The sequence below is a fragment of the Aptenodytes patagonicus genome, chromosome 3 (assembly GCF_965638725.1).
Source record: "Aptenodytes patagonicus chromosome 3, bAptPat1.pri.cur, whole genome shotgun sequence".
Lineage (NCBI taxonomy): Eukaryota > Metazoa > Chordata > Aves > Sphenisciformes > Spheniscidae > Aptenodytes > Aptenodytes patagonicus.
The window spans coordinates 30483097-30508585 of record NC_134951.1 but is presented as its reverse complement, the minus strand read 5'-3'; the positions used below and the strand labels follow the sequence as shown (position 1 = coordinate 30508585).

General features: G+C 38.1%; 1 protein-coding gene across 3 annotated transcripts in view; it reads left to right on the top strand.

The window, feature by feature from the left end:
* The window catches only part of KHDRBS2 (KH RNA binding domain containing, signal transduction associated 2), a 420140-nt gene that overhangs the window by 267772 nt on the left and 126879 nt on the right, over positions 1 to 25489 (top strand). For all 3 annotated transcript variants that reach the window (XM_076332985.1, XM_076332984.1, XM_076332986.1), the window contains exons 5-6: positions 3120 to 3247; positions 6309 to 6504. In XM_076332985.1, coding sequence (XP_076189100.1) covers positions 3120 to 3247; positions 6309 to 6504 — 324 coding nt within the window. The remainder of the gene's footprint in view (positions 1 to 3119; positions 3248 to 6308; positions 6505 to 25489) is intronic.

Below are 25489 nucleotides of genomic sequence, written 5' to 3'. Positions count from 1 at the left end.
ACTTTGCTATTTTTTACCAAAATGGTTTCTTGAGTTCTCTAGCTTACGTGCTTTCCCCTCTTTGCTTCACCTCTCTGCCATTGCTGCCAGAAGGACCCCTGGGTGAGCTGCCACCGGTTGGACTCTGATACCAACGGGTTTCCTTTGTTCCTGGAGCAGTCAAGGCAACCGACCTAATTAATCATTCCCAATCCTCATTAATAAACATAATTTTGGTAATTTGGGGTAAACGTGTTCATGTACTCTAGAATACTGAATGTTTTATCTAAATATGTAATTTGTTTTTTAGGCACTTACATAAACATTACGATTTATGGTGGCCCTGGGTGCTACTGACTTTGCTAAGGTTGTCAATCCTTGGTATCTCTAAAGTCAAGATGCATGTTTAGGTGAATAGTCGTGCGTGTGGGTGGTTAGCTCACCTACAGTGGTTGTTTGCAAACATTGACCACCATGATATGAGTGGATGGCACCCTTAGTATCATCAGTAAATGGAAAAGCTGTTGATAGGTAATAATGTCTTTAAGGATATAAACAAGAGCAAAACATATAGGTTAATGTAGATTATCAGCTGTAAGAAGAGCTGTAAGACTATTAGAGAGCTATAAGAAAAGCTAAGAAGTACAGAGCATTTCTCATGAGCTTATTTTAATATGAGGAGTAGGGTTTTTTTCTGAAACACAATATACTACTGCAGTGTGTAGCTACTGCATTATACTTTCTTCAGTACAGGTATGTCTTGCAACATCTTGTACTCTCTCTTGGGACTGGATATATATGAAACAGCAGCAGCATAATTTTGCTCATGTGCTAGGCTCTGAACTCAGCTACAATTAAATATTCAGCAGGATACTCTGTCTAGCTAGACTCGTAGCAGTTATGAAAGATTAATTCAGTGTTATGTTTCTGTTTAATGAAAGAGTTGAAGTGAGCATTTCTGTTGAAAATTTCAGATTTCAGGTTTAGAAATTATTATCTTTATTATGCTTTTTAAAGGACATATAAGATAAATGATCTATATAGAGTTACAATTTTTTATGGAAATCTTTCTCTTTCAGGATACCCGTCCCAGCATCTTAATTACAGTCCTCCTTGTGCTTTGTTGTCTTTACCTTGCCATTTCAAAATACCTTGTACATATTTCTTAACTGGACATGCAGTAAATAACCTGTAGAAAAACTAAGGGCATTGCATGACAGAATGGTGCAGATTTGCAGATCTTGCTGTATATTATAAATTTAATTTGGATTTTCTGTTTCATCAATACTAAGATTTTAAATGATATGTGTATCTGAGGAAGGAATAGCAGCTTTGAGGCAATTTCTAGTAGAATTCATTTATACGGCCATGTTCCGAAGGAGAGGGATTAAAGCAGCAACACAGAAAGTTCCAGTTTCTGTCCCTTGCAGATCCTTTCTCTTCCCCCCCCCCCATCTTTCTCTTACAAAATTTGCTTGCATTATTAATGAAGTTCAGTCCCAGCACTGGTGTGGAATCTGAAGGGTAAACTCAATCGGCAAGTTTGAAGTCCTAATCCTTGTAAAGCCAGCGTGAATAACAGATGATATTAAGCAAGGCACAGTAGATGGTACCTCTTCAGCAATTGCTGTAAATGTGACCTCATTGATTCTATCTGTGTTTTTCTCTCTGTGTTTTACAGAGCACATTGATTTAGGAAGATGTCTTTGGCTTGTTACCATTAATGTTAGAATGATAGAAAAATGTGCAAAAAGGTTTGAGGATTGGTGTGAACGGAAAGCCATTATCTGGTTTATTAGCAAATGAGAGATTTGTTTTTAATTATGATTCTGCTGCAAATATCATGCACTATATTGTATAAACGGGGTTCTTTTCTGAATTTCATTAATAGATTTTACTCCAGCTGCACTCCCTAGAAATTTAGAAGGGAAATCGTGACCAGGCCTACACTCTCTTAGAGCACAGCAGGATCAGCATCATATTTTGAACAGATTTCCTGGACCTCCTCAGGAAGGAGAAGGAATGAGCAAGGCCCCAGTTCCATCTCACTGTTCGCTTGGTCTTTAACTTGGCTAAAAAGAGGTGTCACTTGTAATGCATCCTGGACAGTCACCCACCTGAGAAGCAGCAGGCACTGTAGCATTTTCGGACCCTTGCATGACAGTCAGTGGCAGTTGCCTGTGGAAGGATGGGAAGACTGAAGGGTTGAAATTCAATAATCCTTTCTGTTTTGAAACACTAATTAGCTGTCGCACAGTTCTGCTGCCAGCGAGCTGGCTACTGCAGTGGGTTCTTATTACTGTGATCACCAGGCAAAGAGCTGAATACAAAAGGAAGGAAGCTAAAGAAAAAGGAACTTCTGACTGAGACAAAGGTTGCAAAATAAGTAAAAATTGTCCAATATTATGTATTTTGTATCAGCAAGAAAAGGAAATTCATCCAATGTTTTGTTTACTGAGCCAGCAGAAGTTTGCAATGCTAGAGTCGATACTCTGCAGTCTTAGAATGGGCCTATTTTATATTATTTAACAATTTTATATAGTAAACATAGCTTTGTTACTTATGAATCCTAAAGCGAGAGCTCCTTTCAGAAGTTGTTTAGTGGACATACAGCATAACTGAAGACTACATTCAATGATGCTAATTGGTATTGGGTTAAATCATCCAATGAAATGACTCTGGTGTAAATTTTGCATGCTGAGGTGCAATGTAAGGTGGAATTTGTGTTTTAAGTGCATAAAGGTAGCCAGAGATGTCTGCCAAAAAAATACAAAATATTTATAAAATGCTGGTTTTGATCTAATTTAAATTTGTTTGAGATCGGTACCTTTTGTACGTGAAAGTCCATTTGCATCTTGTGTACAGAGATGTTCTTGATGTCTGCTTTGTGTTTATGCCTTCTGTGCGTGTGTGTTTTATTTTGTGTGTACATGTTCTTTATGGCCACCTTAACTACCCGTATAAATTTGTGTGTCCACATTTTATAGGTAGTTGTCCACTCCCACTGTATGGTTTTTCAGCATGCAGGTGATAATGCAGAGCAATTCACCCAAATACCATCCACGCGATTTCTGGTTTAGGTGGTTTGGCAGCTCAGCCAAAATACAAAGTTTCAGCAAGTTTCACCTTTTGCATTTTAGGATTATAATGATGAAATTCGCCAGGAGCAGCTGAGAGAACTGTCGTATTTGAACGGTTCTGAGGATTCAGCACGTGGACGGGGCATTCGAGGAAGAGGGATCCGTGTGCCACCTGCAGCTCCTTCAAGGTGTGGTAACCTGAGCTATTATGCTAATAGCTTTAGAAAGTGTAAACAATGGTAAAAAAACCATAGTTTAAAAAAAAAAAAAAGAAAATCACATACACATCATGGTCAGTAAACCAAAATGTTTTTCTTCTGATAACTTGTGTGGTCTGTGTTGTGCCACGTTCTCTGATCTACAGTTCACAGGCTACAGTGGGTGGTATACAAGTATCAAACGACAAATCAGAGCAGATTATGAAGCCAGTGAAAGGGTATTTCTAGGAAAGAATATTGTTATGCCGGCACAGAATCGGTATGGTCAGTAGCATAAAATCATTGGTCAGTAAAATAGTATAGTCAGAGAAGGCTACATAGTCTGGATGGAACTTTATTTGCCAAATAGTTACTTTTTTTTGTATGCATATTATATCTATAATATATATATTGCATTATATATTATTTGTTGTATGGGCTATCAGTTTTATATGAATTTCATTGGCATAATCTAAAAACATTGGTGTATGAATGTTTCCTGAATTCTTCCAAGTATTTTTTCATATATAGGTAACAGATAGCTCTGCTTGTTCATAAGGCCAGTGTATAATCTTAATACAGTCTTTCAGACTCATTTTTCACTGTGAACCCTTAAAAAATTTGTTGCCCCAGGCATCTAAGTTACCTAGCTACTTCTAGGGGTCCATAGAGATCATTTCAGGATGGGTCCTAAGAAATCCACTCTTATTTTGGAGGAAATAGGATATGGAGGTACCTTATTTTATACTGACAGAGGAGTTGTTCTTTGGTAATTGAACTGGCTGATCTCGCCTATGACCTTTTTTTTTCCCCAAAAAAGTGTCTATCATGTTTTCCCCCAGTTCTTCTTGAATGGAATTTTTTATCAGTAATACAATGCACATACACAGGATTTTTTACACTTGTCATTCATGACCATCTTCCACTCAAAGTCTTTTTGGGCTCAGAAACCAGTCTTCCTTACACCTAAGATCTCTGAAGGGCTTGACTTAATAATGATGTTCAGAACATCACTGCAACAGACTGGCAGCTTTTAAATTAGGTTCAAAGCATAATCAGTGGAGTGCTGGCTCCCAATTCCTGCAAAATACCCGAACGATTGGATCAGTTGGACAGATACAGGATCTTGGATGTTTTCCCTATTTACCAGTCAGAAATCCCAGGAGAATATTAAAAAAAAAATTGCAACTGAAGTATTTAAGCTAAATATTTATGCTAATAATTTATGCTAATAGCATAATTATATTTATGGTGGTGCAGTTGATATGCTTGAGGGAAGGGATGCCATCCAGAGGAAACCTGACAGGCTTGAGAAGTGGGTCCATGTGAACCCCATGAAGTTCAACAAGGCCAAGTGCAAGGTCCTAGTCCTGGATAATCACCAGTGTCAGCACAGACTGAGGGATGAAGGGATTGAGAGCAGCCCTGCCGAGAAGGACTTGGGGGTACTGGTGGATGAAAAGCTGGACATGAGCTGACAATGTGCGCTCGCAGCCCAGAAAGCCAACTGTATCCTGGGCTCCATCCAAAGAAGTGTGGCCAGCAGGTCGAGGGAGGTGATTCTGCCCCTCTACTCTGCTCTGGTGAGACCCCACCTGGAGCACCACATCCAGCTTTGGGGTCCCCAGCACAAGAAAGACATGGACCTGTTGGAGCGGGTCCAGAGGAGGGCCACAAAAATGGTCAGAGGGCTGGAACACCTCTCCTATGAAGAAAGGCTGAGAGAGTTGGGGTTGTTCAGCCTGGAGAAGAGAAGGCTCTGGTGAGACCTCATTGAGGCCTTTCCATATATAAAGGGGGCTTATAAGAAAGATGGAGAGAGACTTTTTACTAAGGCCTACAGTAACAGGACAAGGGGCAATGGTTTTAAACTGAAAGAGGGTAGGTTTAGTTTGGACATAGGGAAGAAATTTTTTTCAGTGAGGGTGGTGAGACACTGGAATGGGTTTCCCAAAGAAGTTGTGGATGCCCCATCATTGGAAGCGTTCAAGGTCAAGTTGAACAGGGCTATGAGCAACCTGATCTAGTGAGAGATGTCCCTGCCCAAGGCAGGGGGTTTGGACTAGAGGATCTCTGAAGGTCCCTTCCAACCCAAACCATTCGGTGAGTCTGTGATTCTAAAATTGGCTACTGAAACTTGTAGTACAGTAGTGAACATCACAAGCTAGCACTATGGGTTTGGTTGTCTCAGCAGGGAACGAGCCACAGCTCATACTGCTGTGGGAGACCTGAGTTCCATTCACAGCTCTGGACCTGGGTGTCACACATGGTTATACCCAGCACTCACAGTCTTCAGAAAGGGCAGCACACTCAGGAGCATGCTGCTCTGAAACAAAACCACAGATTGCTTCCCTGATATATCCCCCTTCTAATTTGTCATATGGTATAGTTACAAGAACCTCGTAAGAAGTAACAACTTCTTCTGACTTACCAATTAGTACAGCAAGGTGGATATAGCATAAATAAATGGGAGGATGCTAAACCCCTCTGTGCTTGTCTGTATGCACTGTTCTTTCTGGACAACGGGGGAAAGCAGAATCCCTTGCTACCCTTCCCTTGTGCTGAACTAAATTAGATGGGAAGAAAAGTTCTTACTCTCCTTTTATACTCTTGCTCTACTTTGCCTTGCAAGTTTCTGCCACCCTGCATCATCTTCTGCCGATCAGTTTCTCCCACCCGCCAATAAACACAAGAATGAGAGTGATGCTCTTGTAAAATAGTTTGGGAGCAACAGAAAAAGTTCATCACTTTCTTCTTCCTCTAGAACTACTTTGGAGTAATTCTGCAACTCTGTGAATTACAATAATCCAGAATTTCATTACTACAAGCAACAAGAGGATCAGGTGTAAAAGGCATTGGATGGCTTAAAAATAATGCCTTTCCATAATATGAGTTCTGCCTGAGATATTGCCTAAAAGTGCTTGACATTGTAATTGCCATAACCCCAGAGTTATACGATACTTTAAATAGTAGTAAAAATATGAGAGCCTTGACTTGCATGTCCTCCCTTGCCGTACACGCCAAAGTGATCACTCCTTTTTTCTCCCCCCAGGGGACGTGGGGGTGCGATTCCTCCGCCCCCGCCTGGACGAGGTGCCCAAGCACCCAGAGGAGCGCTGGTGACCCGTGGAGCCCTCCCCGTCCCACCAGTGGCGAGGGGCGTGCCCACCCCTCGAGCAAGGGGCGCCCCGGCTGTCCCAGGCTACAGACCACCCCCGCCACCTGCACACGAGGCCTATGAAGAATATGTAAGTAACCACATACATTCATAACAGATGTGAGCCAAACTCTGTGGTGAACATCAAGTATCTCTGAGCTGGAAGGCTCCAGGCCAATAATTCCTCTGTCCCTACTACTTACCTCCTGCTGCTGAATTACAGTCCGGGTGATGTAGTGTGTCTGCAGACCTGTGTTTTGGGTGATGTGGGTTTGTAGAATTGCTCACAGCTTAGTTTTGGATATGAGAAGGACGTGCTGGTTAGCTCTCAGGGCATCACAAAAGAGCAATACAGATATTCTAAAGACTATATTATAACTAAAAGTCACTTGTTACTGCTGGCAAGTTCTTAGGAATAACAGGTTATATCCTTTGTGAGAAAATAAGAGGGTTTTTTGTTCTTCTGAGTCCTTTTTATTACACATAAATATATATCTGTATAATTGTATTCACCATTGCATTAAAGATACATAACAAAGACATTCAGGTAATTTTCATGAAAGCTGATAAAATGATGCATATTTGGCAAGGAGCAGTACTGTCACCTTTTCTTACGAGGTCGGTAAAGCTTTACTCAACCATCTGTATTTGTAGAGTAGAGATTAGATCATGGCCACTTCAAATCAGGGACACGCATTCTGTTAATGCCAAGAGTCACAGCTGAACAACAGCTGCAAAAAAGGAGGGGAAGAAAGGCACTCTGTTATTATTTACCTCAATACAGTTTCCATCTTTAAATGAGATAAAAGTCCTGCTAAAAAAGGAATTTAAAAAGTATACCCCTCCTTGATAGATAGTATATTATCTGTTAGTATCAAAATATATGAGACCTTCCTTTCTGTGCAGAACTGTGTCTTTTCCTAATCCATGAGTGACAAATTTCAAAACAGAATCCTTGTAATATAAGATAATAATCTAGATAGAAGGAAGAAATTTTTTACACTGAGGGTGGTCAAACACTGGCACAGGTTGCCCAGAGAGGTGGTGGATGCCCCATCCCTGGAAACCTTCAAGGTCAGGTTGGACGGGGCTCTGAGCAACCTGAGCTAGTTGCAGATGTCCCTGCCCATGGCAGGGGGGTTGGACTAGATGACCTTTAGAGGTCCTTTCCAACCCAAACTATACTATGATTCTATGAGATGAAGATTATAAAGTAAGTAAATCTTTTTCTTTTTTTTTTCATCTACAGTACTGGTAAATGTCCTAGGATATTAAGCAATTTTTAGGGAACATTTCTTACACTTTTTCTGGGTGATAAATATGTGGAAAGCAGAAGGAGAAGTTGAGGCAGCTGGATTATCAAGGTTAGGAAAGAATTAGGCCAATTCCACACTGTTTTGAAATGCTTACACTCTCAGGAGCACAAAATATACACACAATTAAAGGAGTCATTTTAGTTTGTAATAGATTATCCCAATAAAAAACAAACAAATGCGTTTGAGTTTCTGTTTTGCCTACTTAGATAGTAGCAAGAAACATCTTGCCTTGTAGGACAAATTCAGATGTTTTGGAGATCCTTCCATCTCCTATGTCCTTTCAACATCTATGTTCCACAGCTGGGAATATATGGGCTTCCCCTGACTTGCTGTCATCCACCAGTTTGCAATGAAAATCTCTAGCCATTTTGCAAAGACTTGTAAGTGCAATTTAAATCATCTTGGTATCTTATGGACTGAGATAATCATTAAAACTCTGTTTGTGTGCAGGTAGAAGGAAAAATGCACTGTCATATATCTATATATGAATTTGTAAATGATATTTTAGGCAAAAATATTTTTAATTTTGCAGGAAATAATCAACATGTTTTTTCTTCCCAAATAAACTACTACATCACATATTTGACTGCGATGTCAAGTGGATCGATTTGTTGACCATGCCATTTGTTAATGGCATGTAATTGTTGTTCTTTCACAATGAATCCTAGAGATGAAAAACTAATTTATAATTAATAATTTATCCAATTTACTTTGTCTCATTTTCTGCTTGTAGGCAACCCACAAACATATTGCAATTTCTTTTTGTGTTTATGCTTTTCATTTTTGACTACAGTGTTTCACTCCAATTTTTGCCTACTATATGCAAGCACCATTGGTTTGATTAGTTGTGCACATGAATGCAATTTCATTGATTGTGAGTATCCATATTTTTGATTTTTCTTTGCTCTAATAGAATGTAGTCATTTGAATGCTGAGCTGAAAGTGAACTCAAAAAACAGAATAGAATGGCTGCAGCAGATTTTTTTAAAATGTTTAAACAGCATTTCCTGAAAAAAATCTTTAGATATTTGCTCAGCACTACTAATCAGAGATTGTATTGACTGTTTGACCTTGAAACATCTAACTGTTCAAATCAGTTTGGATAAGCATTTAAAAGTTTGGATCACTCCTTTGTAATTATCCAATATCTAAATATTTTGAGGTTTCCTGATGGCCTTTGTGAGAGTCCATAAAAGCAAATGCCTAAAGGTGTCTCAAGAAAAGTGAAGTCTTGTCGTTGTGCTGAATATATTCACATTCATAATTTTGAATGTCAAGCCCAACCAAAGGGGAAATAATTTGTAACAACCTTCAGAAAAAAGAGGGCTAGAGAGGGAAGGGGGAGTGACACAGCTCACACCTTTTTCTTTACTTGCTTTTGAAACAGAGATACAACTTTTATTGGGTGCAGCATAGATGATAGTATCTCAGAGGAACTTCAGAAGGCTACCCACAGGAAGAGGAGGTACAGGCATTAGAAGATATACGCAAAAGGAAAGAAATAGTTGCTATGTGAACCTTCCTCCCTTTAAAAACAGCTCATTGTGTGTGAATTTGGATGGAGAACTTAATTAGCAGCTGCTGTGCAGCTTCTGGGATCAGAGAGGTGCTCCTGGGTTTGTAACCTGGTGAATAAGAGTGCTGTTCAAAGTGACTAACCTTAGTTCAGTGTGACCAATGTGTACATGCTCCTTCTCTGCTGAAGGAGAGGTCTGCTCAAGTGCAGTTCAGAACAGACGCTTGAACTGGTCATTGTGAACCTTTCTCAGAAGAAGGTTCTCTCACAAAGCTGAACTTAGCCCTTTGTCATTACTCTCTGAGGTATAATTTTATACCTCTAATCCCCAAACACCTCCATACTGAAGATGTCCCTAGCTGCTGAAAAGGATTCATGGAAGGAGATGGTAAATGAAAATGAGTTCAAATATTGTTTCAGTCCTGCATCATCACCTTTATTGACAAGGACAATGGTAAGAATGATTTTGTGCCATTTTTTCATTACAAAGGATAAGGTTTGTTTGGTTGGACATCTACTTTTATCATCTACTCGAAATATAGTAAGGAAAATTAAGACTGGTACCATCTTTACAGATTGAGGGGAGACTTTTGGATTCTTTTCTCAACAAGAATAAGCAACTTTAAGGCTAAGGTCTTGTTGGCAACTTATGAAACTGGCAATAGACACGACTGATTGAGGTTCATGATTTATACAGAAGTGAAGAGTGAGAAGTGCATGCGTAGATCTTCCACTGGAAGGAACATCCTACTGAGGCAATAAAGCCAATGTTCAGCACGATATATTTTAATCTGAGCATCCAGACTTTTTAACCCAAGATTAAAACTAAATATCTGAAGGGTGCTTAACCCAAATATAAGCCAGAAATACCGTTGCTTTCAGATCCTGTTTTGGAAGGCATTTGACTCTGGAGCTGTATTTTTACCTTCTGAATCAGAAGCTAGTAATGAGCTGTGCAGTGATATTTTTCTTTACATTTTTTAAAAGCTATGGTGAGCCTTGTTAAGAGGTCTAATGCGAGTCTAGAAGTGACTTACCACTTGTTCCCTAACCCCAGATGCAAAGAATTACCAAAACAGAATAAATTTGGGACTCTCATACACATTGCTTTTATATTTTACTTGCACTTGCATTTTTACTCCTGGATAAGAAAGGGGACTTTTGCACAGAAAGCCACTCGTCTTAATATGAATACTTAGATGAGCTTCTTGTATTTACAAAGAAATATATCATTTGTTTGCAAGAAATAGGCTAGTCTGTCAAGACACTGAGAAGCTGGTACAGCTCCTAGGTCTAGGACAGCCAGATTAAAGAGCAATTTTAAATGCAAATGTTCTTTCTCACCTCTCATTTCACTGATCAAACCAGCCAAACGCAGCTTCTTGTTATCTTCTGGGATAAGTGAAGAGCAATGATTTTAGAGAGTCACTGGAAGAGAACCACACAATAAGATAGATTGTGCTTTTAATGTCATGCTGTTCTTCCTCTCATTTCAAGCTATTTAAAATGAAAGCAAATGCCACATTCAACTGTTTATTCTAAGCTCAATGGTTATTTACATTTTTCAGTAGTTTTCAAACAAACTGAAACAACTATGCTCATGTTTATTCAGTGCCAACCTAGACAATGAAAAGACTGACAATAAGAGACATTTTGTCACACTTTAACATTTTAAAAAGAATAATCAACATTTACATGTGACTATGGTCCCCAAAATTGTGGTTGCAGAGGCTTTGTTTAATATATTAAACTGGAAATAGTAGGGCTTTTAAATCCATCCTATCTGCCATTTCTGAAAGTAGGTGGAAACTGTTTATAAAGACCTGCACTTCCTCTTCACGGCATGTTTGCGCCTGTGTTAGTGCTTTAATAAATATGTTAAAGTGAGCAATTGGTACTTGATTCTGCTACTTTTGAAGTCCATTCCTATAATCCCAGTAGGACATTCTCAGTGAGAGTGAGGCCCGGACAGTTAAGACGACTTGTTCCAAACCTTAAAATAGTTAAATATATTGGATATGATGATAGTCAAAGGGGATTATTTCATTTTTTTTCTAAATTGGTATTTCCAAGTTTTAAGATGTACCACTTACTTATTTCTGTGCCTCTTTTGGATGAAAAAAAATCAATGAAGAATGTACTGAGACTAAAGAGCATTTGAATAAAGCCGGAATTATAGACATGGGAATCTGCATGGCTGAACAACATATTGATTAAATATGATTGATTACCTATTTATGCCCAAGGCACTTAGAAAAAGAGCTAAGCTATATTCAACTTACATCTGCTGTGACTTGAAAAATCAAATGTTATTTTTACCATAATAGCAATAAATAGGATAAAGTTTCTATTATCTGAAAGACCCTATTGAGCTTTATAGGCATACTGTGAATGATGGTCTCACAAAGGTAGAGTGGATTTTTCTGTTAGTTATTCAAACTTTGGAGAATTTGGTCCGTCAATAGTATAAATATATTTATTGCGAAAAAAATCCAGCAACATAAGTACAGAATTAAAGTAGTGGCAACTTTTTCGTGTTTTTTTAAGAGCAAAAACCACAGTCAGCATTAAACCTTCAGTGTCTGGGAACCTGCAGTTCTAGAGTTTTTTGCTTACCTGTGCAAACTGTAGTTTGGGTCTTATTCTTATAGATGATACCTGAATAAATCAGGCTTGGCCCATGAAACCAAAGGTACTGTCCTGAGAGCAATGCATCAATAAATGTGAATACTGCTTTCAGATTCATCACTGCTATGAATTTCTCACAAATCGACAGTATGCTCTAAAGCAGACTTTATTATATGGTTTTCTTGATTTGTTTTGATTTGATTGTAATAATCATAGTTATTCAACGGACTAAACTTTACTCATAAAATATATAAAACTCTAACATCTACTTATAAATGCTGCAGAAAGATTTTGTGGAGGGTAAGCTCTTCTGTCGTCCTCTTCATGCTCTCCTTACTTGGCAAAAATAATTCTCTCCTTGACATTAGTTATCAAGTTTTCAGTTCAAAATTATTTTCTATGCTAGACAGAGTCTAAAAGAAAACGCTGATGCAGCTGTACATGTTTTAGTATTATACATGAAGTTAATACAACTACAGTCTAATAAATATTTATATTTGTTATATAGAGATCTAAGCGAAGGGCATCTCTCAACTGATCATCCAGCCTTCATATGGTCCTTAAATATTCATAGTGTATGCAGTTATATTCATAAGATCCTGCATAAAAAATATATGCAGTATTCTCCATAGAGACAGAATTTGTCTGCAACGTTGTGCTGGTTTTGGCTGGGATAGAGTTAATTTTCTTCCTCGTAGCTGGTATAGTGCTGTGTTTTAGATTTAGTATGAGAATGATGTTGATAACACACTGATGTTTTAGTTGTTAGAATGTGCTGGTTTTGGCTGGGATAGAGTTAATTTTCTTCACAGTAGCTAGTATGGGGCTCTATTTTGGATTTGTGCTGAAAACAGTGTTGATAATACATGGATGTTTTGGTTATTGCTGAGCAGTGCTTACACAGAGTCAAGGCCTTTTCTGCTTCTCACCCCACCCCACCAGCGAGTAGGCTGGGGGTGCAGAAGGAGTTGGGAGGGGACACAGCTGGGACAGCTGACCCCAACTGACCAAAGGGACATTCCATACCATGTGACGTCATGCTCAGCATATAAAGCTGGGGGAAGAAGAAGGAAGGGGGGACGTTCGGAGTGATGGTGTTTGTCTTCCCAAGTAACCGTCATGCGTGATGGAGCCCTGCTTTCCTGGAGATGGCTGAACACCTGCCTGCCCATGGGAAGCAGTGAATTAATTCCTTGGTTTGCTTTGCTTGTGTGTGCGGCTTTTGCTTTACCTATTAAACTGTCTTTATCTCAACCCAGGGGTTTTCTCACTTTTACCCTTCCGATTCTCTCCCCCATCCCACTGCGGGGGAGTGAGCGAGCAGCTGGGTGGTGCTTAGTTGCTGGCTGGGGTTAAACCACAACAATCATGCAATGCACCATTTGATCATTAAACAGTGTGATTATTCATGAGCCTGTTACCAAAAACTCTTGTCTACTCTCACTTGGATCTGTTGCAACTTGTCACTTGGCTATTTATCTGATGGAGAACAGTCTTGGTTGTACAAAATAACTCTATAGGAATTTACTGGCTAAACTTTATCATATGACTGTATCTCCACCCTGTTGTCCTTTTTATGACAGGTTGCAAAGGTGAGTTATAAACTTATTTTTTTGTACAAACTCATACAGACTTAGAGAATTGCTGTTAAAGACTTGGGACAAGTCCAATTTAATTAGAGTTGTTGAGAGCTTGGTTACGGTGTGAATTCAGCTTAGACGGAAGGCTTGGGTTTTCTCTTTCACTTCTCAAAGTTTCTTATCCAGATTTAGTCCACCAAGGTACTAAAAAGTTAAATAATTTTGGACTGCAAGGTTCATCATGACTGGTGAGTTCCCGGGGAGCCAGACACATACGAACTCAGTGGTAATGAGAAAAGCTCGGTGCAGGATTTTATTTCTTGCAGCCTGGTAAGCGCAGAGACTTCAGCTGTGCCAGGCAATTACAGAAGCCTTGAGCTCTGGTTTCAGGAAAGGCCCTGGGTGATAAGATGCCATGGTGCACTTAACATTATCACACCAGCCTTGCCTCCAGCATACCAGTCTTACTTATGCGTTTTTCAGTGTAGCCTTTTGGTAAATGCAGATTAGCGACTTTTTGTTACAGTAGATAAACAGAGTGCTCTTTCTATCAATAGATTTCATGTACAGCTAACAGAGTAGTTTTGTGTATTATCTTTATTTATTAGGAATTTTCACATGAGCTTTATTAATATAGTAAAATGCACAGTTTAGAAACCGTTTTATATTAATTGAAAGCTTTTATGGGTTGTTCCAAAATAGTATTTTAGTTTTACTGGAATTTTAAGGGCACGTATTTAAAAATTTCTTCCTGTTGCAAGAAGCTTTCATCAGAGTTCATCTATGTTCTTCTCTTCGGTACATTTGTGACATTGTCATCTTGCAAAAAATACTTCTACGTGAAAGTGCAGAGATATATATTTAGCAACTGCACTTAAAATCAAAGACAAACATTGCAGAGCGCAGTTCTGTTTCGTTCTCTGGCTGATGGGCCTTTTAGCCAGTTACCTCTCTCCATACACTTAATGCTTATTTGAAATGCTTAATTGAAAAAGAGGATTTGTATTTGGTACAATAAAAGGCCTGAAAAGTAGTCTTATATGCCTGTAATCTTTTTTCCTTCATTACGTTCAGTGCGTTTGCAACTCTGAATTTCAGTTATACATAGGAAGAAAAAGGTTTGTGCTAGATGAATTATCATCTCATGTATTTGGGTGCAGAAGCACCTGTCCAGCAGTATGCAGTTCTTTCGGGGTATTTAAGGGAGGCTCAAATATATATGTGAGCCTAGGTTTTCATACACATAGGAATGCATATATATACCCCGTGTGTATATTGTTATAGACAAAGCTGGCTCAAGCTGTGCCTTGGATGCAGGCCATCCGCAGACACACGGCAGCAATTGCTTCCCCAGAGGCAGCGTGTGAATGTCCCATTATCTACTGCTTTTGGAAGGAGAAGGGTTTATGACTCTCCAACTGCCTTAGCATTTCCAGTAAATCTTTGCTTGGGTATAGAGATACATGCTTACATTCTGATACGGATATGCGTATATGTTATCCATAGCTACAGCACAGAAAAATGTGGTCTGTTTCTTCCAGCACGTCTGTTTATAAGGACTTTATATAGCACAGAGCTCCTCTGCAGCCAGCAGAATAAGGAAGTGTAAGGAATCAGTCTGAAGGATGAGAGAAATAAAATTTAAAACCTATATTTTCTTTTCTAATAATACAGTCTTGGGGAAAAAAGGTAAATGTAGAAAATAAATATAGAAAGGAAAAAGATACTAACAAGTATTTAAAAGAATAGTTTTACTTGTGTAATCAGATGGACTGGATGAAGTACACATTTTTTTTCCGTCTTTAACTTCTTTAGCAATGGTGGTATTAAAGTGACTGGGACATTCATATGAATACCTCTTTGTCAGATAAATAGGTCAATGTTGTTCTCAGATATGCTCATTTTTAAAACAATCGGATCAGTTATATTTTATCAAAGGTGCAGACTTAGTGTACCTCTTTAAATTGTAGCAAAAATGTTCAGAAAATTGATCTTGTTATGAAACACAGTACCTTGAGTTTGACCTATAGGGCTCTTAGAGAGTGTAGCAATCACTAGAAGAGGGACATGCCGTATAATGGCTCTGGGACAATAAACTAGAAGACTAGAGATGAAAAATGTTCTTTCTCCATACAGACCTGTTTTTTTCCTGATGAAATTATGGTTGCCTGCATTTTAATAGATTCTACAGTCGTTGTAAGTGCTGTTACTCATAGACAGCTAATAGCTCTCTTTGACTACCTGCTGTTGGTTTGTAGCTCTTGGTATGGTGTAAAAATCTGTGAGTGCAACAACTGAAATCATAAAGTGTGCAATGTTTGTTAAGTGAAATTAGATAAGTAAATACTTCTTAAATATTAGTATCGTAAGAATACATTAGTATCCCGAGGACACTCTTGCAAACATACCCCTGTACTACCTTATGCAATACAGTAAAACCACATTTAAATATTTCTCAAAACCAGTATATCTGTCCAAGTGGAGTACGTAACATTACATATCAGTTCCTAACAAGGTGCTTTAGCTGTACCCTTGGTGTTTATAACTGTCCTCCAACTCTTCTGGGCCAGTTAGTGAGTTTCTGTAATGAAAATATTAATAATCCTTTAGATAACATACTATCACCAATTCTTTTGATCACCAAATGTCTGTCAGATGCAAATTATTTAAGTCTGAATGAGGACACTGCAGCTTTAAGGTTGGAAACCCCATATCCTGTTATCTTTTATTTGGACTTTCCAGTCCCTGATTGTTGTCTCTTGCTGTACACCCTTGCAACTTCAGACATCCACATTTTTAGAAGGCTGAAGTTTAAAAAAAAACAACCAGGTATCCCAAAAGTGAGTCTTATTTTGGAGCAATATATAAATTCATGCACTGTACTGAAGTATTTTAATATTTTAGTTTCTCTTTCCCTGTATTAAAATCACACAGCTTTTCCCAGTTTCCTTTCTTAGGTATTTTTCAAAAACTTCTCTAAATAAGTTACTATTTATTTATCTTTCTGAGGTCTAAACTGTAAAACGAGCAAGTATACATTTGAACTATGCACATTTGGCTATTTTAAAAATAAGATTATCAAAGACAATCTTTTGCTAAACCATTTTACTCACAGCTGGATTTCTACAACCACATGTAGCCCATGCACTTGGCTTTATCAAGACTTCGCATGAGTATACCAGTCCTCACACATGCTGCAGCTGGGAGTTTTCTGAAATAACATGCATTTAAAAGAAAATACATTGAAATTCAAACTATATTTCTTTCTATTTTACCAACCAGTTACCATCAAACATTCTACTTTTTGGACAAACACTGCCTGTACTGTTTAACTGGCATGCAGAGTTAAAATGTATGCTTCTTTCTTTTAAAACAAATCTTATTTTAAGAATAGATAATTCCATTTTTATTACCTGTTTGCATGTCATTGCGAAAAATGGCTTTAGGTTTGGTTTGGCTTGGTTTGCTTTTATTGTCAAAATTGCTCAGGTATGTAAAAGCTTACCATGGTGTTTTATTTTTATTTAATTATCAGTAATAATAAAAGAATAAGTGCTTTTAAACTGAAACAGAATTTTGGAAATTGGGATTTTGACAGAACTGCATCAGTTAACCAGACGGTATACAAATTTTACTTCTGTCATGGGGAAAATACCTAGAACAACAGACTTTAGTAAACTAGTAATAATTTTACTCCAGTCTGTTGCAATCTGGATATAAGTAAAATACTAAAATTGACAGTCCTGATGAAAGAAAATTATTATAAACAAATAAAAGTAAGTCAAGGTTGTGTAAATCAGGCTGTAGGGGAGATGCAGAAGGGACCCGTGTTAAGTTGCAAGTTAAATTTCGCCAAATTTAAATGTGGACACTGTAGCTGGGAGAAAAAGAAAAAAAAAGCAGAGAATCACAGAAACGCAGTTGTTGAGTCTGAGTGCATCTATCAAATAAATTAGAAGCCACAATACTTTGGTCATTTTTCACTTTCCTTGAACAGCCCTCTCACTTTCTTGCAAGGCCACCTGTCATGCAAACACCCTAAACAAATAAATCCAAAAAGTCATTCGGAGCTCTTCTAACTTATTTTTCTTGAGGTACCTATTATAAGTTGCCATTCTGGAAAAAGCAGCAGAGGTGTCTTGTATGTGCTGAACATAATACAGAGCAACAAGAGAAAAAAAAAGCAATTTTCATAGTGTTATATTCCTTTCACTCATGTTTCATTTGTTTATTTTCTAAAGGGTAAAAAAAAAATCTCCGATGCAAATGATTTGTCTTGTATTTGCGTAATATTTTGTGTAGCAATGGAGTATAATTACAAGCGAGGTTACTTGCAGTTGTTACTGAGGTTGTAGCTGCAGTCAATAACTGTATGGCTGAATCAGTGGTTAATATGTGTACTATTTCTATTTCCATGCACAGTGCAGTATGAAGGGGTGCGAGAGTGTTTTCCCACCACAGAATCTGTTGCAGCCCAGTGTTGTGGTATCCACTCGGGTAGGGAGCGTCGGGAATGAAGCTTTAAATCCCTAAAGGCAGAGGAAGAACTGAAAATCTGTCTCGCATCTTGGATGAATGAAATGCTGGATAAAAAAAAGAGTGAAAGGACTACTTTTACTCTACTCTTCTAGATTTCTTTTTAAAAGAAAGACTTGACTTCTTGTAGAATTTTTACAGAAAACGTGCACACCGCGCCACCACAGAGGTCTCAGTGCTGAAAGCAGGACTTGCCTTCCTGCAACCCGAACAATGGCACCTAAATCTTGGAGAGGATCAAGCTCTGTTTTCACCCTTCCCAAGAGGACAGCTAAAGGGTACTAAAGGGTACAGCACTGTAGGGTACCGTTCTTAGGTACCTAAGTTTTCCTGTACATCGTACAAGAAAGTACCTCCATCTTGGATGTCATTAATTCCAGTATGGAATGTAAGATCCTAAATCACACAAAGTTTGCAAACAAAGCAGGCTTCTAAGTCTTTAAATTACTTCTGAAAACGGGATTTACATTCTAAATAATTTAGGGGGTTTTTTTACATGCCATTCATTTTGTAGAAAACTTACGGGGGAAGAAATTATTCTAGCTTTTAAAAAAAAATCCTACCTATCTGCTTTGACAAGTCTATCACCTTCCTAGGAGGAAAGCAGACTACAATGTGGCAAGGAGGCAATACTGTTTTGATGGTCCCTGTTTGAATGAGGACATTGTTGAGGTGAAATTCAATTTTGAAAGAAAAGACTTTTAAAGGATCTGCTTTCTTTCCTCAGGACCTCAGTTGAGCTGTAGACAGAGTACTCGGTCATTTGTTGTTTGTGTTGGAGGAAGGGAATTGTTATGAGTTTCCAGTCTGTTTGGAAAATACCAGCTCATCCATACTGGATCAGAATTTATATACTTGGGGATAAGCAAACAGCTCACTGGGTAGAGTCTGAGAAACTGTTTAACATTCTGTAGAGCAGAAGTAATTAATGAAAGCTGAAAGATGTTAAAATAAACTACCCAGCTTCAGTAACATGAGACTTTTCCTTCCCTAGTTGGGAGATGGTTTGATGTAAAACTAGAACATTGTTTTGGGGAGGAAATTACCTTTAGTTATTATTCATGTATTTTCCATCCTCTCAAAATGATGCATGCTGACATAATTGTTTTGTAAAGAACACTTTTGCTCTGCTAAAAGTGCTGGTTAATTTTACACTGTAAGTTTTATTACTGGAGGTTGTCTTCTTGAACTGTCCTGAGATTTGCTGACCTTCTTAGAAAAACAAAATGAAAAATCCAAGGATATACTTAGTTTCTAAGTTCAAAGCATTATGAACCTAACGCTTATTTATTTCTTGAAGCCTGCTTGATGCAGCCTAGAATTTTATGACTGCTTTATCATTTCCTTATTAAGGAAAAAATTTCTGAAAGTCAATATAAAAAATGCTGTAAAAAAGACCAAGTGTTGCTGTAGCCTACTTCATCTGCTGAGAGGAAGAGAAAACAGAGGCAAAGAAAATGAACACCAAATTAACAAAACCAGCAGGATTCTCAGGGTGCATACAGGTTTGCATATATGATCTCTAAGTTGTCTAATCATCATGGCCCTTAAGACTGCATATTAAAAAAAATAAATGACAAACCAACAAATACATTGGGCTTTTGGAGATAAGGATAGTCAGCATTTTGTGTTGGCAGGGGGTCATGCAAGTCTGTATTCCATCTCCTGAGCAGAGTTCAGAAGTACAAGCAATGTAGTAAGTCAAAAATCCATGACTGCATCATTGTAAATCCAGAGTGGCTCTTCTGAAAAATGAGATGGAGATCAAAGTGAGCACAGTTGTATTTCTAGGTAGAAAATTAGATATTCCAAGAAAATTACTGCTAGATGGGCTGAAGCAAGCTTTGGTCCCCTGAGATACTTCTGGTTGGGCAACCCAGCAAATCACAGAAAAAGTTACATCATCTTATTCTTCTCAGCAACAGGCTTAAAAACTTTCCTATCTGGGAGCAGCGGTAATAATTTTTGGGCCTTATGCAATCAGTAAGGAATTAATGTAAAGCAGGTGCATTTTTTCATGGATGGAGTTAGAAGGACAGTGGGCTGAAGCTCCTAGGTGTTGCTGTCCTTACTCCAGTAGGTAGCTAGAGGTCAAGAGAAGGGGGAATCTGAAATGTGTGCAGTTATCTTTTACTCCGCATAGACTGGGGCTGCAATGGAAGCCATAAACTTCAAAGTAACATTTCAGTATGTGCCAAGCAGGAAAGGACTTGCCCCAGGACTGTGGTACAACCTGCTCTTTCAACGTGATTTCTGAAGAATAGACGCAGTTAGCAGGAGCAGGGTACCTCTGTCAGACAAGGCAGAAAATGTAATAGATTGCCTAAATATTAGTATAATCTAGCTGTAATGGCTTGATTTATTTATTTTAATTGATATGGTGTTTCCAGCATTTTAGATTAGTAGTTTAGATTTAAATACACCTAAAGCAAATCACAAAAGACAAATTGACTCTTTGGATTAGAGTTGCTTGTCCTTTATAGTCCTTGGAGGGGTACAAATACAGATAAATGCCCAACAGAAAACCTTGTTTAAATTTTAGTAAGCAGCTGTCAAAGACACAGGAGCTATCCTTTACCAGTCCTGGAGAAAAAACTCATCATGCATAATCTTTCAACTAAGAGGCTTATTGAACACAACAGGAATGTAAAGATTATTCCAAAGGGTGCTGGCCACTGTATGAGTTGCCCTTGTGATTTACAGCCGCAATACCATGCCCTGCATGAATTTCATGACATAACAATCTGTCAGTTCTCGAAGCTATAAAGTCATCCCTTGGAGATAACTGAGTCAGCCTCACATTGATGGTCATTTCAGGACATGACTATCATTTCTCTGCTTAATAATAAAATGGTGATGTGATTTAAAATGTCATGCTTTAGGTATAAGACTAACAATCCTATTAAACTATAATAAAGATGATAGATATTGTAAGATAGTGTAAGTACTAATCTAGTCCAAAGTAACATATCGGACCCGTTTCAAAATGAATAGATGGGAAGTGACAAGGGCCCATAAGCAGCTTGGAAAGGAAATGGGATGTCATAACCAGGTTATTTAGTGAGATGTTAAAAATATTCACAATCATTTTTACTCAGATATGGAGAACCGAAGAGTTCCAACCATCTTCAGCTGTGAAGTGCTGTGATTTTATTTCTTTGTGTTTAGTTAAGATTCCAGAGTTGTTTAGATAGCATACAAACACGAGAGACAAACATGCATTGTTCTCCGGAGAGTTTCCATTGTGTGTAAGAATTCCCTGTAGTGGTGTGCCAGCCCTTAATGTCATCAGCATGGGGACTGAGCGCCTTACCAGAGCGCGTTAAATGAGGCTGATTCTTTTAAATACAAGTCATTCTTTTTACTGAAGTCTGCTTAAGGATGAATTTTGTTTAAACTAGTTGTGTCTGATTGAGAACTTGTATATGTTTAGATAAATTAGTAAGTCTTCTTTGCAGTTAGAGAGCAGGAGAGGAAGCTTGTGACGGCTTCATGTTGGAGCTCACTCTGTCATCTCTGTCTGGTCTCTGAGGAGTTTCTGTCTCAAGAACGGGGCAAGCTTCACCTTGTGATTTACAGCTGCAATACCAGACCCTGCATGAAAGTCATGACATAATTGTGTGTTGATGCTAGAAGCTGCAACACTTTAACTCCTTATAGAAAGTTCAGTTCTTCCTGATAATGGAAGTTTTCAGCCAACCTCCAATTGGTAGAAGATCTTTGAGATTTTTCAGTCCAGTCAGCATCTAGAATATGAAAATCAACAGCTCTGAGGCTCTCTAGAGAGAGAAAGAGAGATACAATATATGCAGAGGAATGAGGACTTACATGTTACATGTGGCAGCAGCTAGATTTTGCTAAGAACTGATACCGTTATGCAGATATGCCACGTTATGGCATCATATACCAGCGTTCAGGCCTGTGCTCTCACCCTGTTTAGATTAATAGTGAATACGTAGCTGGGGGAGCTCAGAAACTATGAAGATCTCCACTAGACCTACTCAGAGTATACTGAAGTCTATGAACAGGATGTGTTAGACTATCAGATACACTTGTAATAGTCTTTAACAAAGCCACAAGAAGTTCTTACAGAAATATAAATTCTATTGAACTTTTCATTTTGAGAAAGATGGGGTTTTAATAAAAGTTACTATACAAGAAGTAGTTGGGAATGCAATGAAAATATACTCAGGTCTCTATTCACAAATTGTCTTAATATTGTCTAATCATTGAGGTGCTTCTTGCACACCTGCACTTTCTGTGAGTCATATACTCTGCACATGAAAGTTATTAGCATAATGACTGACTATTTTAAAAATGTGTTTATATTAAGTGCACAGATTTTCTTTTTTGGGCAAATAACCACAATATGGATCATGAACAATTTGTATCTGTAATTAATTTTCTAAAAGGCAAAACAGAAACTGATAGCTATATGCTTGATATTTTTCGTTGCAGGCTTACTGCTACCATACAACTTTTCCTTCAGCGTAGATTTCTGACAGCAAAAATACAAGGGTAGTCTTTGTTCCAGCCATCCCCTATAAATATTGCTGATTCATGCAACACACTACTATCTGGATGCTGATCCTCTTGATCTGCTTGGACTGCATTTATTCTTGGTACTGCTGACTTTACTAAAAAGTCATTTCATGTTTTGAGTGAGACAGAAAATTCAGTCGTGCCCCCACCCCACATTTTGTATTCTTCAGATTTTTGTTTCACCTCCCCTGTTCTCACCCAGAAGCTTTCTACTCTTCCGGCTTATCTGGTTTTCGGTATCTTTGATCTAAGGTTTGAGAAGTGGAATGTAAGATACAGAAGTCTCTTCTGAATCCGACTTGTGTCTGCAAGTTGCAGTTTGTAGGCAGTATGTCATCACTGTCATAATGAATGTGGTATTAAAAAGCACATTCATCTTGCCAGAGAGACTTTTTCAGCAAGGTATGTAAGAGATTCTACAAATAGCTCTTGGTATCAAAGGACCTTACAGTGAGAAGAAAAATAGCCCAAAAAACAAATAGACCTTTCATATTCCATTCTCTTGATTACTTATCCAAACCCATGGAATTAGCATTGTAGTTATCATGCATTATTTATACGGCATAGTAGGCACTTTGCAAACTTACATTAAAGCAAAGCTTGGGCCAAGACATGTACATTCTAACAAAGCGTGGACCGGTGGCTGAGGGTGGGAAGGGCAAGCGAAAGCTCACTGCTATTGAAATGTATCAGGGTCCAGTCCTTCAGGAATTCATTTTCGAAGGATGGTTGGCTGAAAAGTTGATACAAAAGAGCCAAGAAATTATAAACACCTTGCAAAAAGTAAATCCAACTTATGCATGTGACTTTTAGTCTTCAGTTTTTAAAAAGTCTCTTAGGGATTAACTTTAAAAAAAAGTCTCTTCAAGGAATCTGTTCAGCAAAAGTGGGCCCAAAGTTGCTTCATTCCCATATTTTAAATTGTGGATTTGCTTTGAATTAAAGACAACTCTCCCTACTCCCTGAACTTTCACAGATCTTAAATCTAAATTGAACAGAAGCTTTTTCTGGTTCTGAAAGTCTCTGATTATAGTCAAAATCATTAATAAGGAAAGCTAACTGTAATGAATTAATAATGATCCTAACTTTAACATCTGAATATTCCTGTAGAATTGTCTCTTACTGCACTGAAATGAAAGAATTGATGTAGGTTAATGTCAACACCGAAGTAATTCACAAACTGTTTTCCCCCAATTGCACCTCAGCTAGATGCAAAAAAGCCATCCTTTTCTGCATGAAAATACACAAAGGTAAATTCATTAAGCAGCAGAAACCTAATAGAAAAGTTAGTCATCTTTAATCTGTACAACAGATGCATTTTCAGTTTAGTTGAAAGTCGGGTCTGTAGCTAAAATTATATAATAAAGTAGAAAATGAAAGGAAGGGAACATTGAAAATATTGCTCAAAATATTAAAAAGCAGATTGAGAATTCGGGGTTGGATCTTGGGGAGATAAGAATAAGATTTAGAATTCAAAATTAGGATGTCACAGCCTTCAATATTTGCCCCAGACTTCAGCCTCCTCATATTTCAGTCAATACCACAACAGCCCACTAAATGAGTCATTAAAAGAAAAACCCTACAAAAGAAGGTGGTTTGTTCATCAGTCATTTTGGTGTGTTTCTGTAATACTGGCAAAGAATAAAGGTCATTTATATGAGAAACACTTGCTCCCAAAACACTTAGTATTCTGTACGGACTTATTATGCAGTATTATCAAATCACATTAGATTGCATAAACTTTCCTGCAGTGTAATCAAATGGAAAAAAATTACAGATGCAGTGCATCAGATTAGTTTCACAAGAGCAGTATTTATATCTTACAAGCAATGACGTATGCTGAGAGCGATACTGTTTCCGGCTTGTGAGGCAACACTGTTTTTTCCTGAGAATTATTCTGTTTCTTAAAATGGTAGCAAACAGATATTTCAAGAAGCGTACAGTTGCAAGACTCTCAGACTGTTTTTGCATCCATACAAATTATGCATTCACTGATAATTAAAGTGTTTTGAGAGAGAATCAGCAAGAATAAAATAAACCTCCAGACTGTACAATTTTCTAGCATCTGAAAGGAAGGTACTGGAATACATCTTGAGTAGGCAGTGGACCAGCTTTTTTATTCTGGATTTGAATTGGTACAAGTGTACTGAATCAGATTTAGACAACACAAAGAACCTGAAGGAAAACTTGCAGCAAGAGAGGAAAATAGATATGAGGGAACAATGAAAGTAAGATAAAGCAAGCAGACAACGAAAGCAAGCAAAGGAAGCAAACTTGAATTTTCAGAGAAAAATGTAAAGATGGTGTTGAAATAAAGGAATGAAGTCTAAGGAAAGATGGAAATATTTGGAACAGTGGAATAACATGCCTCTGTGTGACAGAGAGAGATTAAATGCCCAGCTGAGAGAATGAGAGCAAAGCAACAAACCCTGCTATGCTTGTATTGAGGAACAAGGGTCGCTCATAAAGAGGAGAAAAGAGAACCAAAGTAATGGAGCAGAGGAGAGATTGGAGAGGAGTGCATGGGGGAAGATGTGAGTATAGAAAAATAAGAAACGATAGACATTGAAAGACTGAATTCTTTCAATACCAAATAAAATTTAGTGGGCACCAAAGGACTTGGCATGTTTTGACAATCATGCCTGAAGAGGGGGGATTTTACTATTGTATCTGATTCTCCGTTTTCACTCTCTATGGTTTTTGGCAGTGTCTTCTTGCATTGTTGCCTTGTCAGTCTAGGCCGGGTCAGGACTGACCAACTACTCTTCTTCTGTTTTCTGCAATCTCCAGCAGTTTCTCACGTCGTTGTCCCATTAGCTTAACCTCAGGACAGGGCTGGCCATCTGTCCATGTGTTGTAAAACATATTTATATCTGAACAAGACTGGTCAGTTGTTTGTAACGGATGATACTTAGCACAATTCCTCTGAATCTGTATTTCTGAAATAAATGAAGTTGA